General features: G+C 36.4%; 1 protein-coding gene across 1 annotated transcript in view; it reads left to right on the top strand.

Annotated features, from left to right (window-relative positions):
- The first annotated feature begins 406 nt into the window (after nt 1-406).
- PDE7B (phosphodiesterase 7B) overlaps nt 407-20,143 on the top strand; it is a 160,705-nt gene continuing 140,968 nt past the window's right edge. Inside the window, exons 1-2 of the mRNA XM_052680755.1 lie at nt 407-570; nt 729-843. Coding sequence (XP_052536715.1) covers nt 823-843 — 21 coding nt within the window. The 5' untranslated portion in view covers nt 407-570; nt 729-822. The remainder of the gene's footprint in view (nt 571-728; nt 844-20,143) is intronic.

Below are 20,143 nucleotides of genomic sequence, written 5' to 3' on the forward strand. Positions count from 1 at the left end.
GCAAGGCCAGAATCAGGTCTGATTTTGCACCACAACCCAAACAAATAACAACTGTATCTGGGAAATATCTTAGGAATATTTAAGAATTCTACTCTACATATGTGCATATTTATAGCTGTCTCCATATTGTGTGCATATTTAAAGCACATATATAGTGTGAATATTTTGGATCGTTCTAGTACCTCTCATTATAAAGTATTTCTAAGCTAAATCCAGGACAGACAAATTATGCCTCTGGCTTCTTTTAGTAAGGTAGCCTGCTTAAATCACTGTCACATTCTTCCCATAGTAGTCGCTTAAAATTAATAGCACATGCAGAGGAAAGACTAAACCCTTTGACGTCACTCCCGAAATGAGGAAACATAAACAGAAAAGGCTTCACTCCAGCGAGCTGACAGTGCCGAAGCGGATTGGTCTGCTTTCTCTTGCCTGTGGCAGTTGACAGCACCTCCCAGCCGTGCACGGCCTTCTGCTTGCTAACACAGGCTGACTGCAGCAAGCTCAGCTCTACCCCAGTCCGTACACTGGCAGAAAAGTGCACTCTCTTTCCGATTTTTTTTGCTTCTTAAGGTGGTTTATTGGCTGGGTTGGGGGTCTTGGGGAGGTTTTCTTTTCCTTTTCTTTTTCCTTTTTTTTTTTTTTCTTTTTTTCCTTTTTTTTTTTTTTTGGTTGTTGTTGTTGTAGCTGCTGCTGCTGTTATTTACTTGTATTCCTAATCCTGGATGCAGTTACTGGATTCTGCAGTACAAGTCTTCATGAACAAGCTGCACCGCTTACAGATTTCACAGCATTCAAAGGTCACAGAACTGCCACTATGGTTAAATGTCTTGTTTAATGGTTGAGGTATGTACAGCAAATCTAAAAGAGCCAGCATGATTATTTCTGAAGGGGAACTAAAACTGCGAGGGGGAGAGGGAGATAATACCATTATTTATTGGGAGATTTTTTGCTGATGACAGTTACTACAGCAACAAGACTTTGAATTTCCTCCCTTTTTATTCAAACTGGGTGAGAATTCTAACTTATGTTGGTTTAACTCTGTGATGGCAGAAGGAGATTTCAGAAATAATCTGTTATTGTAGTCCTTTCTGATCTGCAAAGGGAAGTGTGATTGCTTTCTGTGTGTATTTTCTGACTGCTCTATGACAGAAGAGGATACCTGGCACTCTGTTGGCTTAGATGAAGGGAAAAGAAAACAAACTCATTTGTATCCTCGGGGGGGTTGTGAGTTTGTTTAAGAGTTAGAGCAGAGAAAGAAGCTGGAAATAAACAGATCGAACAGAAGAGATTATCAGCTTCAATTTTTAGGACTATATCTACCTTTTTTTTCTTTTTTTAACTTTGTTTGAGTTCATAAGTTTGAAATTAGGAAGCTTGTGCTTTGACTGATGAGCAGATCCACGGTGTAAAGGATGCAAGCTCATAATTTTATATTAACGCCAGTTTTCAGATAGCTTTTGCTACTCACCCTGAGAAAAGTGGAAATTAATTGGAAGTTGAAGTAATGCAGCCTGATGCCAGTTTAAGAGCATATAGGCTCAATTCATATTTGAGCCAGTGATCTGCCTTGAATGAGTATTGCAGCAGCACAGTGGCTGGTGTGTGCTGCAGGAAGCGAACGCAACTGCTAGCATAAAACTAACATTGTTTTCAGGAGCGTGATTCTAACATACAAGGGGAGGAGCCACTTGTAAGAGCTTGTGTGTATGTGGTCTTAAAAATAATTTCAGGCAACACAGCCAATGTCTTTTGTTAATTGGATTAAAATACAGGTATGCTTAGCATCTAGCAATCATTTTCCCAATGTGTGAAAGAAGACAGCTCTCTTTGAGATGTAAACCCCCTAGAATTCAAAAATCTTTTAGTTTAACTTTAAAATTTATATCTGCTGAAACTACCTACATGACAAGGAAGAGAACATGAGCACACCTACCTCATGCAGTGCACCTGAAAGGGTTACAAAAATTAACCATACTAGGCTCAAACATGCCTGCTTAAGGACTGCAAAAATATTAGCTCTGAAATGCAGAGGATGTGATATGTGCTGTGAATGGACAATTGCTATTCTGCAGTGCCTAGTGGGAAAACAAGGACTTTGTGTATTGCAAATGCATAACTGCAGCTCCTCCATTTCCTCTGCTGTCTTTACTGATGGCTGCAGAAACAAAGAGGCTTGTCACAGATAGACTCTTTAGTGCCACATCTGTTCTGAGGTACTTGAGGACAATTTTTTTCATGTCATGCAACAACCTCAAGTCAAGCTGTGATGGTTGAGCTATTATTCTGTAATCCCTGTACCATTCTGTCCTCCACAGCCCTCCCCAAAATCTTATGGGAGCTGCCAGCTGTTTTAAAAACTAAAGCGTTACTTCTTTAGGCCTAAGCTTACAAAGATTAATGCAGTATTTGTTCAATGATCCATTGGTGACCAAGGGAAGCCTCAATCTAGAGGGGCTACACAGTTTGTTCTGCAAGAATCAACCTTATAGCTACAGAGAAATAACCATGATTTCAAACGGCAGTCTGGAAGACATTGGTTCATACTTGCTTTGTAGAGTTAAATTACTGTCTTTTTAGATAAACAAAATCTTTTGATAGAAGGTTGGTTCTTAAGGTCTGTATTTTGTAGCAGCTGCTTCTGATGGTATGAATAGTAAGTATACTAAGTGTATCTCAGTGGAGGAAATGACAGTGTTTTTCTACTTTACTAATGAAAGTTTCTCTGCAGTGCTTTCTCTGAACATTCTTCATTCAGTATCAAGAACAAAATACAATTTAAGGTTGGCCTCTGCAGAGGATAAGAAGCTTCCTAGCATTTGGAGGCACACTGTGTCAAAAAGAGTGTACTGCAGAAGCTTCCTATGATATAATGGCTACTCCTTCTGAGATTATTTCAGTAGGGGGGACATGCGCTGTCACTTGTGAAGTGATTCCAACAGAGTAATGCACACTCTACTGAACTTGATTCATTGTACTGCAGATCACTTTTAAATTGTGAAATATTTAATTCCATACTGTAGTATACAAATATAGCATATAAGAGCAACTGTTTCCTCCCCTTCCTTTCCATCTAAGTGCTTTTCCCTCCTGAAGCCCAGCTCTTGACTTGCCCTTACTAGATCCCTAGGTAGGTCATCAAAGTGGACTTATTTTCCATCGTCTTCATTGCAGTGATGAATTATAATTGAGACATTCAGTCATACACAATTCCTTTTCACTTACCCTGTGCTCCTTCTATCAATAGTGAAGCATCTTTTAAGGACAAATAGCCTAACAAGTTGATATCTTATGATGCGTACATGGTTTTCTTGTACTTTTTTAGTCTCATTGGGAAAGAAAACCTTCTCCTGTACTGGTGATTTCCTTTATTTGAGTGGTATGAAGCAGAAATGTCAGCTACTCACCAAGATGTTACTTGTCAAAAGACAAAAGGCTGATGCCTCTTCATTTAATCATAAGAAATGTCTTCATTTAATCATAAGAAATCTGTCATTTGATCTTGTAAATACGTGGCCAAAAGCTGTAGATGCAATGGGGCTAACAGAAAAGCAAGTCATTTGGGGCAGCTAGGAAGACATCCCATTCAAATGAGCATTCTCAACAACTCACTGTTCATCTTTTTTTTCCATTTTAGTGCTTGAAATTCTTACAGCTCACCATGTGTTTGTCACAGGGTGAAAGTGAAAGGGACAGCTGGGGTCTTACCAGCTGCCAGAACAAAATTACGTGTTTTGTAATGAAATGATGGCTCAGTATTCTTCCTCCCACATCCATATTGGGTGGAAGATGGGTCTCTGTATGCTAGAATTATAGCATTCATTTTTCTTGTTCTTCAGCCAGAAAATAAGCATATTCCTGCAGGGACGTCAGTTTTTATACTACTAGTCAAACAGTGGCTTTACGTGTAGTGTGAAAATGACACTTTTCAGCCACAAGCTTTGGGATGTGGAACTGATCTTATTTAGAGTTTATGCCCTGAGGTCACTGGGACACTCAGACTTTTGGTCTCCATATCCTAGAGCAGTTCAAAAGTTCGAATGCTTTTTTATTTCTCTGGCCAATCTGAGGTGCATCCATGTGGCAATGACAGCTGTAAAGCCAGGCACCACAAAGGCCTATATATGCAGTTATGCAAGAGAGCCTGGTAAGCTTTTCACAGTAAGTGGAAAAGCAAAGGACATGTCTTCTCATAGCAGTAGGTATTCGTCAAGTCTGAAGAGCTGTCTTTGTGTACATTCTAGGGTGATAGGTTGTATTTGTTCTTTTTAAGCAAATTCATTTAATTTACTGAAATTTAAAATGCAATATCCACTTCTAAAAGACTATTTAACAAAAGAATTCTTCTGTCTTCTAGAAGATTGTTTAGAACCCTTATTAAGTCTATTTTTTACTATAACTCTTACTACAGCAGCATCCCAAGAAAATAGCATTAGAAAAACAGTATTTGGTCTTTCGAAGTTATCATTTCTGTTTTTCTGTGTGTCAGACTTTGTCAGAGTCAGATGTATATTGCTAAGGTTCACAGTGGTCAAAAATGGTCTTCTGTTTTAAGGCCTCCTGTTTTCAAATAGAAAATTAAGAAATAAGAGCCAGGTCAGATAGAAGAGAGAGAAACTCAGAAGCCAGACTTCAGTTAGCAAATTTGTAAGCAAAAATTTTGGTGCAGGGACAGTTCTCAGAAGGCAACAATTAAATGATTTAAGCACTTCTCTTACACACATTTAATAGTGTGGCATCTGCCATCCAATGATGCTGTAATTCTGAGGTATATTTTTCACTTGTTCTTAGACAGTGAAAAATTAGCTGTCGTTTTATTATGTAAACAATGTTGAACTATAAAAATTAAACTAATGAAAGGGCCCTACTGAGTTTGATTTTCTTACCCCTTTCTTCCTCCCAGTGGGTGCTGTGAGGATAGATAACTCAGTTTAGCTACTTATTTAAGCCACATAGTCTCATGGTGGCATATGATACGCCTCTGCTAGCTTGCTATCCAGCCAAATAAGATATCCAGGTTGCCTGGATAGATAAACATAGCTGATGATCTCTCCCTCTTAATAAGTGGGGGTGAGCAGTTAGGGTTCTCCCAGTCACAGAGAGAGACAAATTTATCTAAAGAGAGAGAGACAAGTTTATCTAAAGGAGAATTGCATGCAAACACAAAAAGCAAGATTTATTTTTCTTTGAGTAGATTATATTAAAAATAAGAAACAAATATTTAGCAGAAGTTATCTGCAGAGATTTCTTTCTGTAGCTGGTAGGTTTATACTAGTTACCCACAAAAATTCCTGGTATGAGAAAACACACCAACTAATCTTTCACTACAGCATGTGTTAATGTTAGCAGTGTAAGATTTTTTAAAAGCACAGCACAGAATTTCCCATCAAATTAAATTTAGCTAATTGTCTTGGAGGCATTAAAAACACACTTGTGGAATAATTGCTGCCAGGACCTGTGTACCGTTCCCTATGTGGTCATTCAGAGCAGTCGATGACTCTAACCCATTTGGATGTAGCGAAGAGGTTTTGGAAGGGAACATTACCTTCCAAGAATAAAGTGGGAGGTAAGCATGTTTTTTACTGAATGTACAGCAACTATACGGAGATGTACAGAGATGGCTCTGAGGAACACACATCTTTAAGGCTGAAATCAAGAAACCTCAACTTTAACTAAAAAATTCTAGAAGATTATATTGAGCTACTTCTACCATGTAATTGCTGAAAAGCATGCATTATTTGTTCTGAAAGGAACAGTCTAAGCTCTCATGCTCTTCTTCCCTTCCTCCACAATACTCAGCCTTTCTCCCACAGCTCAGTTTTTGCAATGCTTGTGAAGTCAGGCTGAGCTCTGGGGTTTGACCATTTTACACTCACTAATGTGGAGTGCCGACGCTGCCACACCTTAGTGCAAGGGCTCATCCCTTAGAAAGAGCTGACAATTCCTAGGTGGTTGCTGTGCTTTAGAAATGAACATCTATTGACATGAAATGCCTTCATACTTTCCCAGGCACTCAGCTGTCAGCCAAGGGGTGTAGATATTTTCCACTTTGCATGTTGTGAGCCTATTATAGACTTGGGAGAGCTGCTTAAAGAGTCTCAGAGGGCAGCATCTGCTTAATATTTCTGTGGAGGAGCATCACTTTCCATCAGAAACTGAAGGTGTAGCAGTGCTGTGAACCTTACCTATGTATGCACCTGCACACAGAAATATACTAAATATGGCCAACATCTGACTTTTGGGTTCACTTCTTACTCAGTTTGCCACTTATGCTTGGCCTTAACCTTGTGAGAAGGTTAAGCAGAAGGAGGACCTCCTGCATATCAGGCTGCTGGGTTGGATGAGAATTGTTCACAGAGAGACCCAGGGAGAGATGAATGTGGATGCAGGATGTCTTTGTGGAGACAGGGCCTGGCATACTTCTGACTTTGAGCTAACTGATAGCCATGCGGAAAAAGCTAATGCTATGATTTGTTGCAAATGCTGGGATATGACCTGGGTCTAATTGACTTATTAATAGGCATTTTTGTTTCACACACTGCCACAATATCTATTAATAGCAATGTTCAAGTGACATCAAAGCAGCCGTCATAAATTTAATTGGTCAGTTGTATCTCCATTTTAGACAATATTAGCATTAGAAGACAGTAAGACAGCCAGGAAAACAATTATTAGTCATGATTAAGAAAGAAGAACTTGCACACATCAGCAAAGGAGAGAAGGGAGGTTTTCTTCAAGGAGTATAGTGAGTTCATTTTTGCTGTAGAAGAAAGGACACAATTATTAACGAGATCTCTGTACACTGAAAATGCCCTTACAAAACTAGATGACATAGAATATAGTATACTGTTGAAGGAGAATTATTATACTGAAAGTAGTGTATTTTCTGAATTCTGTTATTCTCTTGTTTGGTGGTTGTGTTTGTTTGTTTTAACAAAAGAATGGTCTACAGTTTTTCCAATGAACTAGAGGACCCAGGTGGAAAGATAAAACAGGAATGTATTTCTTTACCAAGCAAATTCCTCAGGTGCACAGTTGCTTTGTTTTTATAGGGCTGCTTTGAAAAGCAGAGCCACTGAAAAAGACGACTCAAATTGGATCGGAGTGTGAGAGTGTAAAATGGCATGGTTCTACCGAGATTAATAGGTTTCCATCAATTTATACCTGTGAAAGATCAGACCCACTGAGCATTCGGGACTTATAAGCACTCCCCTTCACTAGCTAGATCAAATATTAGGCTCTTTAGCCTTTAGCAGAACCTGCTTCACACCAGTGTTTTCCACCGCTCCCCCATAGTTGAGGTACAGTCAAGCTGCTTTCAGTGGTCTAGAGAAACTGCGATGCACTCTTTTAATTCCTCCCGTCAACTCTTTTCTCTCATTTCTCATGAAAAAAATAAATAAAATAAAATAAAATAAAATAAAAATATTTACCAGATTTTATCTGAAGTGACAATCTCAAGTTAATTTTTAGCTTCTGTACAATCACCCGCAAAAGCATATAAATTTGTCATACAGACAAGGTAGATCTCACTGTATTCAGTATGGATTGTGATCTGCTGCAGTGGTACAGATATGTAAGTAATGATTTAAAAAACTGGTAAACAGTGGGAAAAAGATAATTTTGCTTAAGGACCAAAATGCATGGCACTGTTTCACAAGGTATTTTTCATGCAGCAAGGTTGTAACATCCTCCCTCTTTGATCCATGAAACTATGGCTGTTGTAATAATATTCACCACCGAAATATATCTTCAGTAACAGTATGATAACACAAAACAGCACAACATGAATATCTTGACTGATGTTCATGATATATATAATCATCAAAGCCTGAATCCACTTCAGGTTTTAAATGAAATAGCCACGTCTAAAAAGCTGCTTTGCACAAGAGCTTGTCTGGAAAGCATTTTTTGCCTTCTTCCTCAGAAAAAAGTAGGCAGTGACTTGTGCTTTGTGCTGCTAAGAGGGTAGAGGAGAGAAACATCCAAGCTCCCTTTCTGCTTGTGCTGGTTCCCCAGTGCATGGTTCCCCAGATGGCCACAGCAGTGTTCCTGGGCACTGGGGGGTCCTGGCAGGCGTGAGCTGGAACCCACTGCTCCATGCAGAGACACCGCTTGAAATTGAGGCCTCTGGATTGCAATAGCTGAAGTGACAGACAAATCCTGTCCTGAACCAGAAAACGTTCTAATTGGTGTTTTGTCCAGGCACTTTTCCACTGGCTTTCATTACAGTAAGCTGTTGATTGTTGGAGAAAAGCGTGAGTGTAATTTGAGGAAAAACATCTCACCTCTACTGAAGAACTCTGACCTTGCATGTGATGACCGAGGGACATGGGGGCTTTTATAACCCAGTTACTTGCCCCATCCTTGGAGATGTTCAAAGCCAGGTTGGGCCATGGGCAGCCAGTATTAAATGTGGAGATTGGTGGCCCTGCCTGTGGCAAGGGGGTTGGAGATCCGTGATCATTGAAGTCCCTTCCAACTCAGATCATTCTGTGATTCTATGCTTATTGAGAAAAGGTGGTCAAAAACCTTGTTCCAATCATTTGATCTTTTGCAAAAGTCAAGTTATTGAGTGTGCATTAAAAGCTGTAATGTTCACCGAAGCCTTTAATTTCCTTATCCTTTTTTCACCTTCCTCCCAATATGCCTAGTAGTACTTATTTTTTATTTTGAAAATAATTGAAAAATTAGCAGCACTTCATGCTTTATTTATTTAATAACTGGGAAGCTTATTTCTTCATGTTAAGATATCCTTGTAGCGATTAACACTTTTCACCTTTAGAAAAAAATTGCTTTAAAAAGAAGCTTGAGCATGCACCACAGGAGTATTCCTTTTCTTCTCATCCTCCCCCTGCATGCAGCACTTCAGGGCTTCTGCAGCAGAGTAAAGGAGTGTGGGATTTTGTTTATTTTTTATTTTTTGCTTAAACACTGTAGCTAGCAAGCATTTTTTTATTAATTTTTTTTAATCCAATCATGAGCGAGAGGGAGGATTATAATATTTAAACATGTCAGATGGTCTTGAGGGTGAGCCTCACATTCATCTCATCCACTTATCATGCAACTGCAACTCAGTTCTACTGCATTCGAATTTTTTAATTAGTATTCATGGTTTAGTGTAAAGATACACATAACATCACTTGATTAATTCTTTTTTTTTTTCCTTTCAATCATGTTTACTACTAATGTGAAAAAGCCTGAGCTGAGTTCTATTGTTTTCCAAATATTAGTAGAAACTATTTCATATTTCATAAAATAATAAAGTAAAAAGCAGTTAATGCCAATCTACGTTTGCCATTGTAAATTTTTTATGATAGCTGATGAAAACTAGTTTGCAAATAAATGATTCTTTCTCTAGAAAGATCTCTTAAGCTCCAGATGTTTAAAATGTAGAAAGCAACTGGCAGAGAGCTCTCAGTGCTTTGTAGCCACCCTTTAATTGTCAGCTGCTGACAATATCTTGACAGCTGACCTTCTTCTGACTGCAGTTTTAGGAGGGCTTCAAAAGCCTCTGAGCTACTCAATTTCTAGAGATATTTTCTGGGAGATAACATTAAAGGAGAATTTTTTCAGTTTTGACTCTCTTATCCACATTTTCTGTAAGAACACTTGTCTAAAACTTACCTTTTCAACATGCTGATTTATAGGTTTTGGCACAGGAACTAATGCTGTTTCTCCTCATAGCAGACAGAAAATTAGTCACAATCTGATGTTAACATTTTCTCCATTACCTAAACTGTTTTACATTTTGTTAAGTATAACACAAGCAAATCTATTGCCTTTGAACAAGCCATGGTGTTATTGTCCATGTTGCAAATAATCATAAATAATTTATGATGACACTACTGTAATTCAACCTCTGGCAGACTGGAATCTGACTTTTCTTACCATTGAATTCAACAGAGAAGTACCACTTGAGTGCAGCAGAGGGAAATCTTTGTTTTAGCTAATTTATAATAAATAGTTAAGTATGAATAACCCTGTAGATATATTTGCTCTACTGTTTCCTACTGGGAGATTTGATTTATCAGTTTGCCTTCAGATTTGACATACTCCAGATCTTTCTGTAGTATCAACAAATAATCTACACTGTAGAGAGCAGTAGGGTCATTCTGAGATATAGGATAAATGTAGATTTTAGCAACCAGGATATCAGGAAAAGAATCGATGGAGAGTGCACCACTAGAAATTTCTGCCAAAATCAACAGTGGTGGTGTACTTATCTGCTTGTCACTTAAATTGCCCTCATTGCATTTCAGAGTCAAGTACCTGCATATCACAGGGTGATATAGTCCTGTTTCTTTGCATCTTTCCTATGAATCTTATGCACTCCTCTTGTAGTCCCTCGTGACTGGAATAGAAACTCTTTGTAAAGTCAGACATGTAAAAGGGATTGGCTTTAGTCTTATCTAAGGCAGATGAGAAATTCAGTCAATGTAAACTTCCAAGTATTTTTTTTTATTTATTTCACTACTTTTATTCAGAGAGTACAAAACCAAACTCCAGCAAAATTGGCTTATCTCATTTCTTAATAATTTCTACATTTTAATCTAAAGAATTTTCTTTCTACCTATTTTTTAAAAATGGAAATATAAAAGAAAATAAATTTTTTCTGTCTTCTGATTCTGGACTGTTACATCTACACTGTCCCTTTGAACTCTAAGCAGATTGTTACAGGAAGATGATGTATCATCATAAGGCAGACTATAGGGCAGGCATAATAGAAAGGTATTTCCTAGGTTACCGTGAAATTTCAGAAACATTTCTGATTAAGATTGGTAACACAGTGAAAGGGAGAAAGGCAAGTACAGATGATCTCAGAGACTTAAGATCCCAAATAGCAACATGATACAATGTTCAGACTCATACCAGATGAAATGCTAACCTTGGAAAAAATTGTATTGAGCTAAGAGATTATTTAAGGCTATTGCTCTATGATACAAAGCTGTGTGTCAGTGTCAATGTAGTTCAAAAATATTGCATGTAATATATTAGTAAGATCAGTAAGATTCCATCAGGTAAGATACTGTTTCCCACAAGAAGCTCAGCAAACTTGAATGTATTAAGAGTTACTTATTCTTTAAATGGCTTCCATAACTGCATATAAATATCTTTTAAGAGTTTGGAGATTGAAGTTTTAGTTACTCCCAATTTTAAAGCTCTTAAATTAATTAGTGTTTAAATATAAACAATATTTATAGCTCTTCTATTCTCTGTGTGTGAAAATGCAGAATAACCTTTTATATAAGCCGTCTATTTTGACAATCTTTTATAACGGAAATTTGGCCATTTCTTAAATACATTGTTATGGAACATGACACTGTATCCTAAGGATGCGATATTCCTTCTACAAACTGGAGACAGAAATACCTCAAACATTTATTATTATTATTATTTTAAGTGGTAAAAACTAAGGGTTCACTTCAACTACCTTATGCACGCAGAATACAAAGCACAACTCCTGTTTCAGCAGGTGAGGTGGAAACTTTGTATACCTTGTGGGTTCACTATAGCAACCCAAACAGCAGTGAGTGATCCCATAGCTCTGATAGTAATGCAGCTTTCTTCAGAGTCACTTGACCCAGCAAGGCTGCATGGGTCCATGTTACTCCAACAAGAATTGCTCTGGGAGAATTTGTTATTTCTGCCCCCCAAAGCCCCCTAGCATGGCAGTGGCAGGGTGTGTGCAAATAGTGAGTGAAAGGGTGGAGGAGGAAGAATAGGGAAAGGGTGGATACAGAGAAAGAATGGGGAAAAATTGCACTATGGCTTGTTATCTTTAATGTCTGTAATAATGCACCTTCCTCTGCCTAATACTGCATAGTAAATTGCTGATGCTGATTGTACTTTATCTCTATTTCTCCTCTTTTCTATTAAGCCTTAATCTTTTGATGTCCAACAGTTATACACTGGCTCCATGAGAAATAACTAGTCCATTCAACATCATGGTTATTAGAAGTTTGGATCCAGGTTCTTAATAGGATTTCTTCACAATGCTTGACTTCACCACTCTCTTGACGTAGAGTCTGTCTCCACTGTCAGGATAAGGATTGTTTGTATAGAAGACATCTGTGTAAAACCTCAAAGTGAGATGATGAGAAACAGGATTATCATATCCCTCTACAATCCCCTTTCCAAATGAAAGATATATGTCTTTCAATTTTTCAAGCAAATCATCACATTTTTAAAGAAGAATAAGTGAGAGAGCAAGTCATAAGCTATAGTCCTACCTTCTGTGATACTGAAGAATTTTCGTCCTTGAGACCTAAGGACGTAAAAGAGAAAAAAATAAATCTGAGAAGGCTGTAGGAAATGTAATGATTTTTCTTTTAGAACCAGCAGTGATGAGGATTATTATTTATCCCTTCTTGGTCATTTATTAACCTCACTTATTCACCCTGTGATGTCTCATTATGTACAGATATTAGGACCATTAGCACATACCTTGAGAATTTATTACTTCAGTTTTCTTCAATATGTGAGGAAAAAAAAAAAAAAAAAAAAAAAACCAACCATAATGGCAGTACCTGCAGTGTGTTTCACAACAATAATATGTTGTGATCAAGTGTGGGTTTTTTTTCAGTGGAAAATGGCGATTTAAAATGGTTTGGATTATTTAGTTCATTAACAATGTATTTAATCATACGATTAAATTTTACATACAGGAGTGTTTGAATACTGAAGAAGTTCTATTGTCTTTGTAGGTCTTTACAATGCCAGCTTACGGCACTAGCAGTCAGTTATTGTATTGCTCAATTATTTTAACAGTTTTAGAAATTCCATTAAATATTTATTCTGTATTTGTTTTGGAAAGCTGAGACAAAATATTTGTGGATTTGAAATATTTGTATTGCTTTTTAAAAATTTTGTTATAGTACAAAATATATCATTGTGAATCATTTATAAGTTATTTTATTAAATGCTGTTTTAAGGGAAAATCAGAGGATCTAACAGAAAGTCACAAAATGAAAGAAGATCAGGGAAGATCAGAATTACAGAATCACAGAATTGTGGGTGCTGGAAGGGACCTCTAGAGATCATCAAGTTCAGCCCCCCCACAAAGCAGGCCCCCTACAGCAGGCTGCACAGGTAGGCGTACAGGCAGATCTGGAACATCTCCAGAGAAGGAGAATCCACAGCTTCCGTGGGCAGCCTGCTGAGAACTATGAGTGGATGTTCTTCCAGTCAAGCGTCATGAAAAAAAAAAAGCATAATGCAGGATACATAGTAAATACAAGCTAGATTCTCTTATCTTTGTGCTAATATATGAAAGAGGGTTGTGTATGTTCCATAAAGAAAGTAGTATGATTTCTAGTATTTCTATTCAGTTTATATCTGACTTTGTAACAAGAAAAATCTGACTTTTTCATTCTGTCAACCTGGCCTTTGTACTTCGTATATTTTCTGTAATTGGTGCATTAATACTCTGGTGACTAATGTCTATGTGTTTTATTTTATCTAACAGCTCAAGACTTTCTGGGATCTACTCTTTCTAAATTTCTTCTGAATTTCTTCCCCTGGTATATCTTGCATTCTGATACAGCAAGGTTAATGCTGTGGTTTTGTAGGCTTCACCATATCTCCCAACATGTTTGATCACAAATAAATGAGTACAGCAAAATTATCTTCCTGTTAGCACATCAGCAAATCAGATCAGAAATAAATTTTCCTTCCTCAAAACCAGCAAGTATGTGATCAAGCTATGAATAGATATTTCAGATGTTTTATATCGTTATCTAAATAAGTCCAAACTACCTATTTCTGGAAAAACAGTTATCTGATGTTTTTGATATCTGATACAGCTTTTCTCAATAAAAAGTTCCTTATTTGATAGCTTAATTGTAATATAGATAAATATTTGCCAGATAAATTAATTCTACTTCTATGTTCATCAGTGAAAATCAAATAACAGAAATAATCTTATTTACACGTAAGTAATCAGTGAGCCTCAATACTGTGACAAAATATATTTTCAATTTTTTATACTGTTTTTTCAAAGAATTAATTTTCTTTTCAGGATATCACAATACAGTCTGGCTTTCCTTTAAAATACAAAACTAAGCACAGACCTGCATGAATGACAAAGGAATCTTTCTTTTTACTGAACCTTTTGTCCTATGATTTTACTCCTTATATATTTACTTGCATCACAGTTACGTGTGAGGGTTTCCCTCTGCCACCTCCAGTGTGCTACATGCTGTGTGATAAGGTGCCATGCAAACAGAGAAAGTCACAGTTGGGTCATTTTACACTGAGTGTATCAAACTAAACAGGAGAAGCAATGTGAGCATACAAAAATAAGATTATATATTTGCAGTGATTAACTGCTGCATGAGTTGATATTGAGTTGACATCATTTTTATATGTTAAAATGATAATGAACTCATACTTGATGAGATGTCACAAATTTATCATTGATACAGAATTTAACCTTTATGCTTATTCAAAGGAAAAATATTAGTGAAATTACCTGTCTTTTTGAATTACTTTATATTTGTTAGAAGTTACTGGTTTTTGTGCGTGCTTGCTTACTTAGATGAAGTTGTGAGCACATCTTTGAATCAGAAATCAAACTTGATTCAATTTAACAAAAACTTTGTAGATGTTCTTACCTGACAGGTCCTAACAACTTTACTGAGATCTCTGGAGGTTAATGGTTTATTTAACAATCCGTGGTATGAGGCCATATCTGCAATGCATTTAGTTCTGGGCTTCCAAGCATAAGAAAGGCATGAAGTCACTGAAGTAAGACTAGCGAAGAGCTGCAAGAGTGATTAAGGATTGTGAAGATGTGTCATATGGGGAGAGTCTGAAAGAGATGAGACTGCTGCTTATGTTGGAAAACAGAAGGTTAAGTGGAAATTTTATCACTGTTTATAAACAGATGAAGGGGGTGTGTTTGGAAGACAGAGAAGGACTGAACTTGGTGATCTTCAAAGGTTTGTTTTAACCTCAGCCATGCTGTGACTCTCAGCAGTGGACAAGGCACTCAGATGATCAGCTGACGACAAACCCCCACAGATGAGATAGGACTACCAGCACATATTAGCTATGAACGTATAAATGGCAATAATATCATTTAGGAAGAGGACAGAAGAAACATCCCCCTATTAACAGGTTTTCTGTGACAGGAAGTGTCAAGCTAGCAAATTACTCCAAGAAATAATAGGAATTCAAAGAATCAAAGAATCACAGAATGGCTGAGATTGGAAGGGAAACAGTCTGGTCCAACTCCCCAGCTCAGGCAGGGCTACCTAGAGCAAGTTGCCCAGGTCCATGTCCAGGCAGCTTTTGAATGTCCCCAAGGAGGAGACGTCACAACATTTCTGGGCAATCTATTCCAGCCATTGGTCATCCTCACTTAGTAAGGCATTTCATTGCGTTCTGGTGGAGTGCCTTGTGTTCCACTTTTTGCCTGTTATTTCTTGTTCTTTTTCTGGGCACCACTGAAAAAAGCCTAGTTATGTCATCTTTAAACCCACCCTTGTGGGGGTTGCAAAGCAGATAATTTAAACATTGCTTTCAGTATGCTTCAGAATATTTTGAAGATATCCTGCCATGGTTGTTGCTGCTTTTATTAGTTGGATCATATTCTTTCTGTCAGAGTATTTTATCTACTAATTCAAATTCACTAAGGTACCCTTTTGTGAGTGGGTATCCAAGGTTGTCTGAGCTTTGATATTTTTCTGGCACATCCATTAGTATATTATTAGTGTTCAAAAGGAATATATAGTAAATGTTTCAGATCTAACATATGCTTTCATTCAGTATTTATGCTTTCAGAAGACAAACAGAAATTCCACTCCTTATTATGTCCTAAATCATTTCTGCTATAGTTATTCTGAGGGCCTGGTTTTGTTTACATATGTATGTGTGTACATGCCCAGACATTACTACTTGTGTTTCTTCCAAAAACAGTGAAATCCAAAGGGAAGTCCCATTGTAATTGCACATTATTTACTTTTACATTTTGTTGAATTTTGTAATGAAATTACAACTTCTATTTTTGTCTGCTGCATATATTTGCTAGATTTATTCAAAATGGATAATATTTCTGAGCCTGCTGATTAGTAGCTTATATTAGAAAGCTGCATAGAAGAGGGAGAGAGAAGCATCAGCTACATGTGCTCTGCTTCAATAGACCACTGCTGCAAATTTTTATAACTAATAAGGAATTATAACTTATAATTCAGAGATGGCATACCTGCAGATTTCTAGAACTTTTGAAAAACAATTTCCTACAAGTGAGTCAAAAATCCTAAATAATTTTCAATTTAGTAACAGTGCTGGAAAACACAGTATGTTGACTCATTCGATATGGCTAAAGAAGAAAGCTTTATTTTCTGAGATAGTGAAATTATACATTTAAAAATGATAAGCAACGTCATTCTGTAAAACTGACCTCATACATCTCATTCCAGGTCCCTTGTTACTGTTATCTTTAATTAATATTTTAAATGAAGTGTACCAAATTAATGTAATGAATAAATAAATATATATAATAGTATATATATAGTATATAATAGTATATATATAGTATATAATATTAAGTAATAAATCTCCTCTGAATGACAGAGCCAGAATTTGACAGTAACCCATGATGAACTAACACAATAATAGGGAATAGAAATTCCCCAAATTAATGAAATCTTCTGACAGTTAAAGTCCTAGATTAACACAATTGTCTTGATGAAGACAAGGTAAGGGAATCTCTGGAGAAGTTTATTTTATACTCCGCTAAAGAGAATCTCTGTCTCTATTATCACAGTGTATTTGAGTGGGACTTGTTGTACTTAGAAGATAAATTCATTTTTTTACTTTGTTTCTCCTTTCTAAGTTGATTCTCTTACTGTGCCTTTACTACAGTTAGGAATCTCTTCATTTGGCTTTAGGGGGAATAATCATCCAAGAAACTTTCTACCAATGTAAGAAGTTAAGGATCTGAGTACAGCATTATAAATAGCCCTGTAGAAGCGGTCAAAATGAAGTATTCTGTTACATCCCCATTGTAGCAAAGTCATTTTTGGTAACTATAAACTGAAAATAAACCTACACAAAGCATCTGAGAGAAATAACCTACCTAGGTGATAAATTGACAACTTACTTCTTAATAACTTCATTATAAGATGTAGATTAATTGCATTTGTCAATCCTTGGCCACCTGCTGGCAATAATTAACTTTGATTTCGTGCTGATTTTAAGGAACACATTTGTCTGTAACACTGTTAGGGGATGCAGCTAATAAGAAGCTGTAAGCATGTTCTTTTTTCTGTTTAGCAATCAAAATTGGATCAGTGCTCAGTTTACTGAAAATGAGTATGTTTTAATTTATATGCTGTCTTTTTGTATAACATCTACTGAAATTTTAGTTTCACACAGACATGCTTTGGAAACTTGCTATATTAACATCAATTACAACCTAAATCTTATTACATGGCTTGCTTATGGTTTTCTGTCTAAATTCTTATACTGTGCTTGTAGCAATAGAATATTTGTACCTTCCAACTGTAACTATATATTCTAGTTAGAAAATAATTTGTAAATCATAGGGCTCTATTGTCAGTACAAGGTTCAGTGTAAATAGTCTTTTCTGATATAGTTAATTGCAGCTTTTGTTAGTTTCAGTTTGACAAACTCATAATAATATAAATGTGTTGATTGGTTCTCTCTCAGTACGTGTGCGTGACTAGCTTCTTTAATTTTTCTGATGTAAACAGTTATTGTTATAATAATGCTGTATCAGCAGATCTGTAGAAATACTTGGGGACGTCAGAAAAGAGAACTCGATGAATATATAATATCAGTCTTGATGCTGATGATCATAGATCTGTTAGTTCTTAATGAGCCAAGCTTCAATAATATAGTCATAAAAAGATTTAAGTCCAGTGTGTCATGCTTTATGGACAAATAGCTGTTTTTATCATATTGAAGGATCTTTAATTATAGTGTACTTGTAAACTCCGATGTGACTTTCGGTTATTTCACTGACCTACAGAAATTTGTTGTCTTGAATGTACAGTGTAGTTATCTTTCCCCTTGTCTGGCAGAGGTAGAAGAATGCTGTAAAGCCATAAAATAAACAAAATGATGGTATAAGAACAACACTTATTTTATAGTTTTTCACATTAAGTATTTGTAGTGCATTATACTGTGAAACATTCTTATGTCTTTAGGGTGAATTTCTAATCCTCAGCTGAGATGTTATATGTGATTTAAGGGCAGATTGAAAATACAAATTACATTGGAAAATACAAGGGAAGCCTCCCTTCAATGTCAGTAAACTTTGGATTAATCCTCTTTCTGCTGAGCATTTATCACAGGTTCCTGATAGCAAAACAGTGCCTGCTCGTTGTTTATTTTACTTATTACTAATAATTGTCATTTGTAAATGTCATGTAAATATTGTCATTTACTTTATTTGCACAAGCTAGCAATAGCATTTTATGTTGGGCCCACCTGTTTCATTTGCCACATGTGACTATGCTTACACTGACTGCTGCCACGTAACATTTCATATTTTCGTATAAGAAGAGTAAAGAATGCAAGAAAGAACTGTCCATCTACCTATTGTTTGAGCCCTTAAGGTCTTTCTGGTTTTGTTTTACATTCTGACTTCTGTCACATCCACTATCATTGTGTATTTGAAGTAAGACTTGTAGAGGGCAGAAGAAAGGATCTCTATTGCTCTATCATAAGTATTTGGTAGTGTCCGAAACTCTGTGTGCATGTTCGTATGCTCTGCCTTAAGTAGGAACAAGAACTTCATCTGTTAGGGGTTTATGGTCTCTCGGTTACCACAGCTAGGTATTTCAGTCTTTCTTATTTCTGTGCTTCTCTGTGCTTTGGAGTTCTTTAGGAATATACATACTTCATATACTTACCAGCTGATTCATGCCAATGAGGCATTAATATATGTATTTTTTATATATATGTGTATATATATGCCTAGACATTGCTGTAAGTACTGGAGTTTCTTGTGTATAACAACTATTTCTATGTGTCAGTTAGAGCATGTTGGCTGCCTAAGACTCTGATTTCATGTATTTTTACTAGCTATAACATTTAATAACTTCACCTCTTTTTGGATTTCATGGAAGTATTCTCCCAGATTCTCAGTGATGCTTAAATCTTGTTGCGTTTCTTTGTTGTTGTTGTTGTTTTTTCTTTCCTGTATTGTTACGTTAACATAGTGTTTGCAAAGCAAGCAAAATTCATTTGTCTTCCTGGTTTTCATTTTGAAACTGCTCTTCTCCTACTTCCTCTCCCATTTCGTAGGTACATATGTATTCAATTCTTGTTCATTTAACATAGAGCAAGTCCAGAGTAAGCAGATCAGGTAATCAGTCATGTAACATCACTTGTAAAATATGAATCAAAGCTGAATCCTTCCAATGTTCAAGCAGCACAGTCTTCAGAGCTGAGAAACAACACATTCCTTAAATTCAAGTATACTCTATTAAGGTCTTGGGACTTAAATTTTCAAATTATGTGTTTTATGTAGATCTTTATATGTTAAAAAGCCAATTCCCTTTGATTTCAACTCTGGAAGAAAATATTTAGATTTCTTAAATGAGACCCCATCATTTGAATTTGGTCCCTGAGAAAGCAGTGAACAAAACTCTGCAATCAACTTCTAAAACTGTGCTTAAGGCACTTGTAAAGCTAATGTGTATCTCATTTTGAAATCCCTGTTGATGCATATTTGCTTCATTATGAACCAAGTAAAAATCTGTCCCTATTTTACTCTGTCCCCCATAGAATTCATGTGTTACACAGAATCCTGAATTTATATGCTGGTTTGTGTGATAACTCAGTAGGAAAAATAGACATGCAATTGTGAGGCTAGATTTTTCTCAAAGTAATTATTCATAGGAGAGTGTGGATTCTTTCACTTAAATGCTCAATATTATACTCTTATCAGAGAAAGAAAGATGGGTCGGCACAATTTTTAAAGAAACAAACTTAATATTGAAATTTCCCATCTGCTATGGAAATGAATCTGAAAGACATCACTCCAGGAAGCAGAAGTCATTTTCCAAGGGACTGGAATATAAATATGTTCCTAGCAGGATCAAAAAAGGAATTCCATGAGGGGAATCTGAAAGTGGACACCTTCAGCTCATAATTCTAGTTTTACGAGCTG

Source organism: Tympanuchus pallidicinctus, unplaced genomic scaffold, assembly GCF_026119805.1.
Source record: "Tympanuchus pallidicinctus isolate F22 unplaced genomic scaffold, pur_lepc_1.0 scaffold1, whole genome shotgun sequence".
NCBI classification, from domain to species: Eukaryota; Metazoa; Chordata; class Aves; order Galliformes; family Phasianidae; genus Tympanuchus; species Tympanuchus pallidicinctus.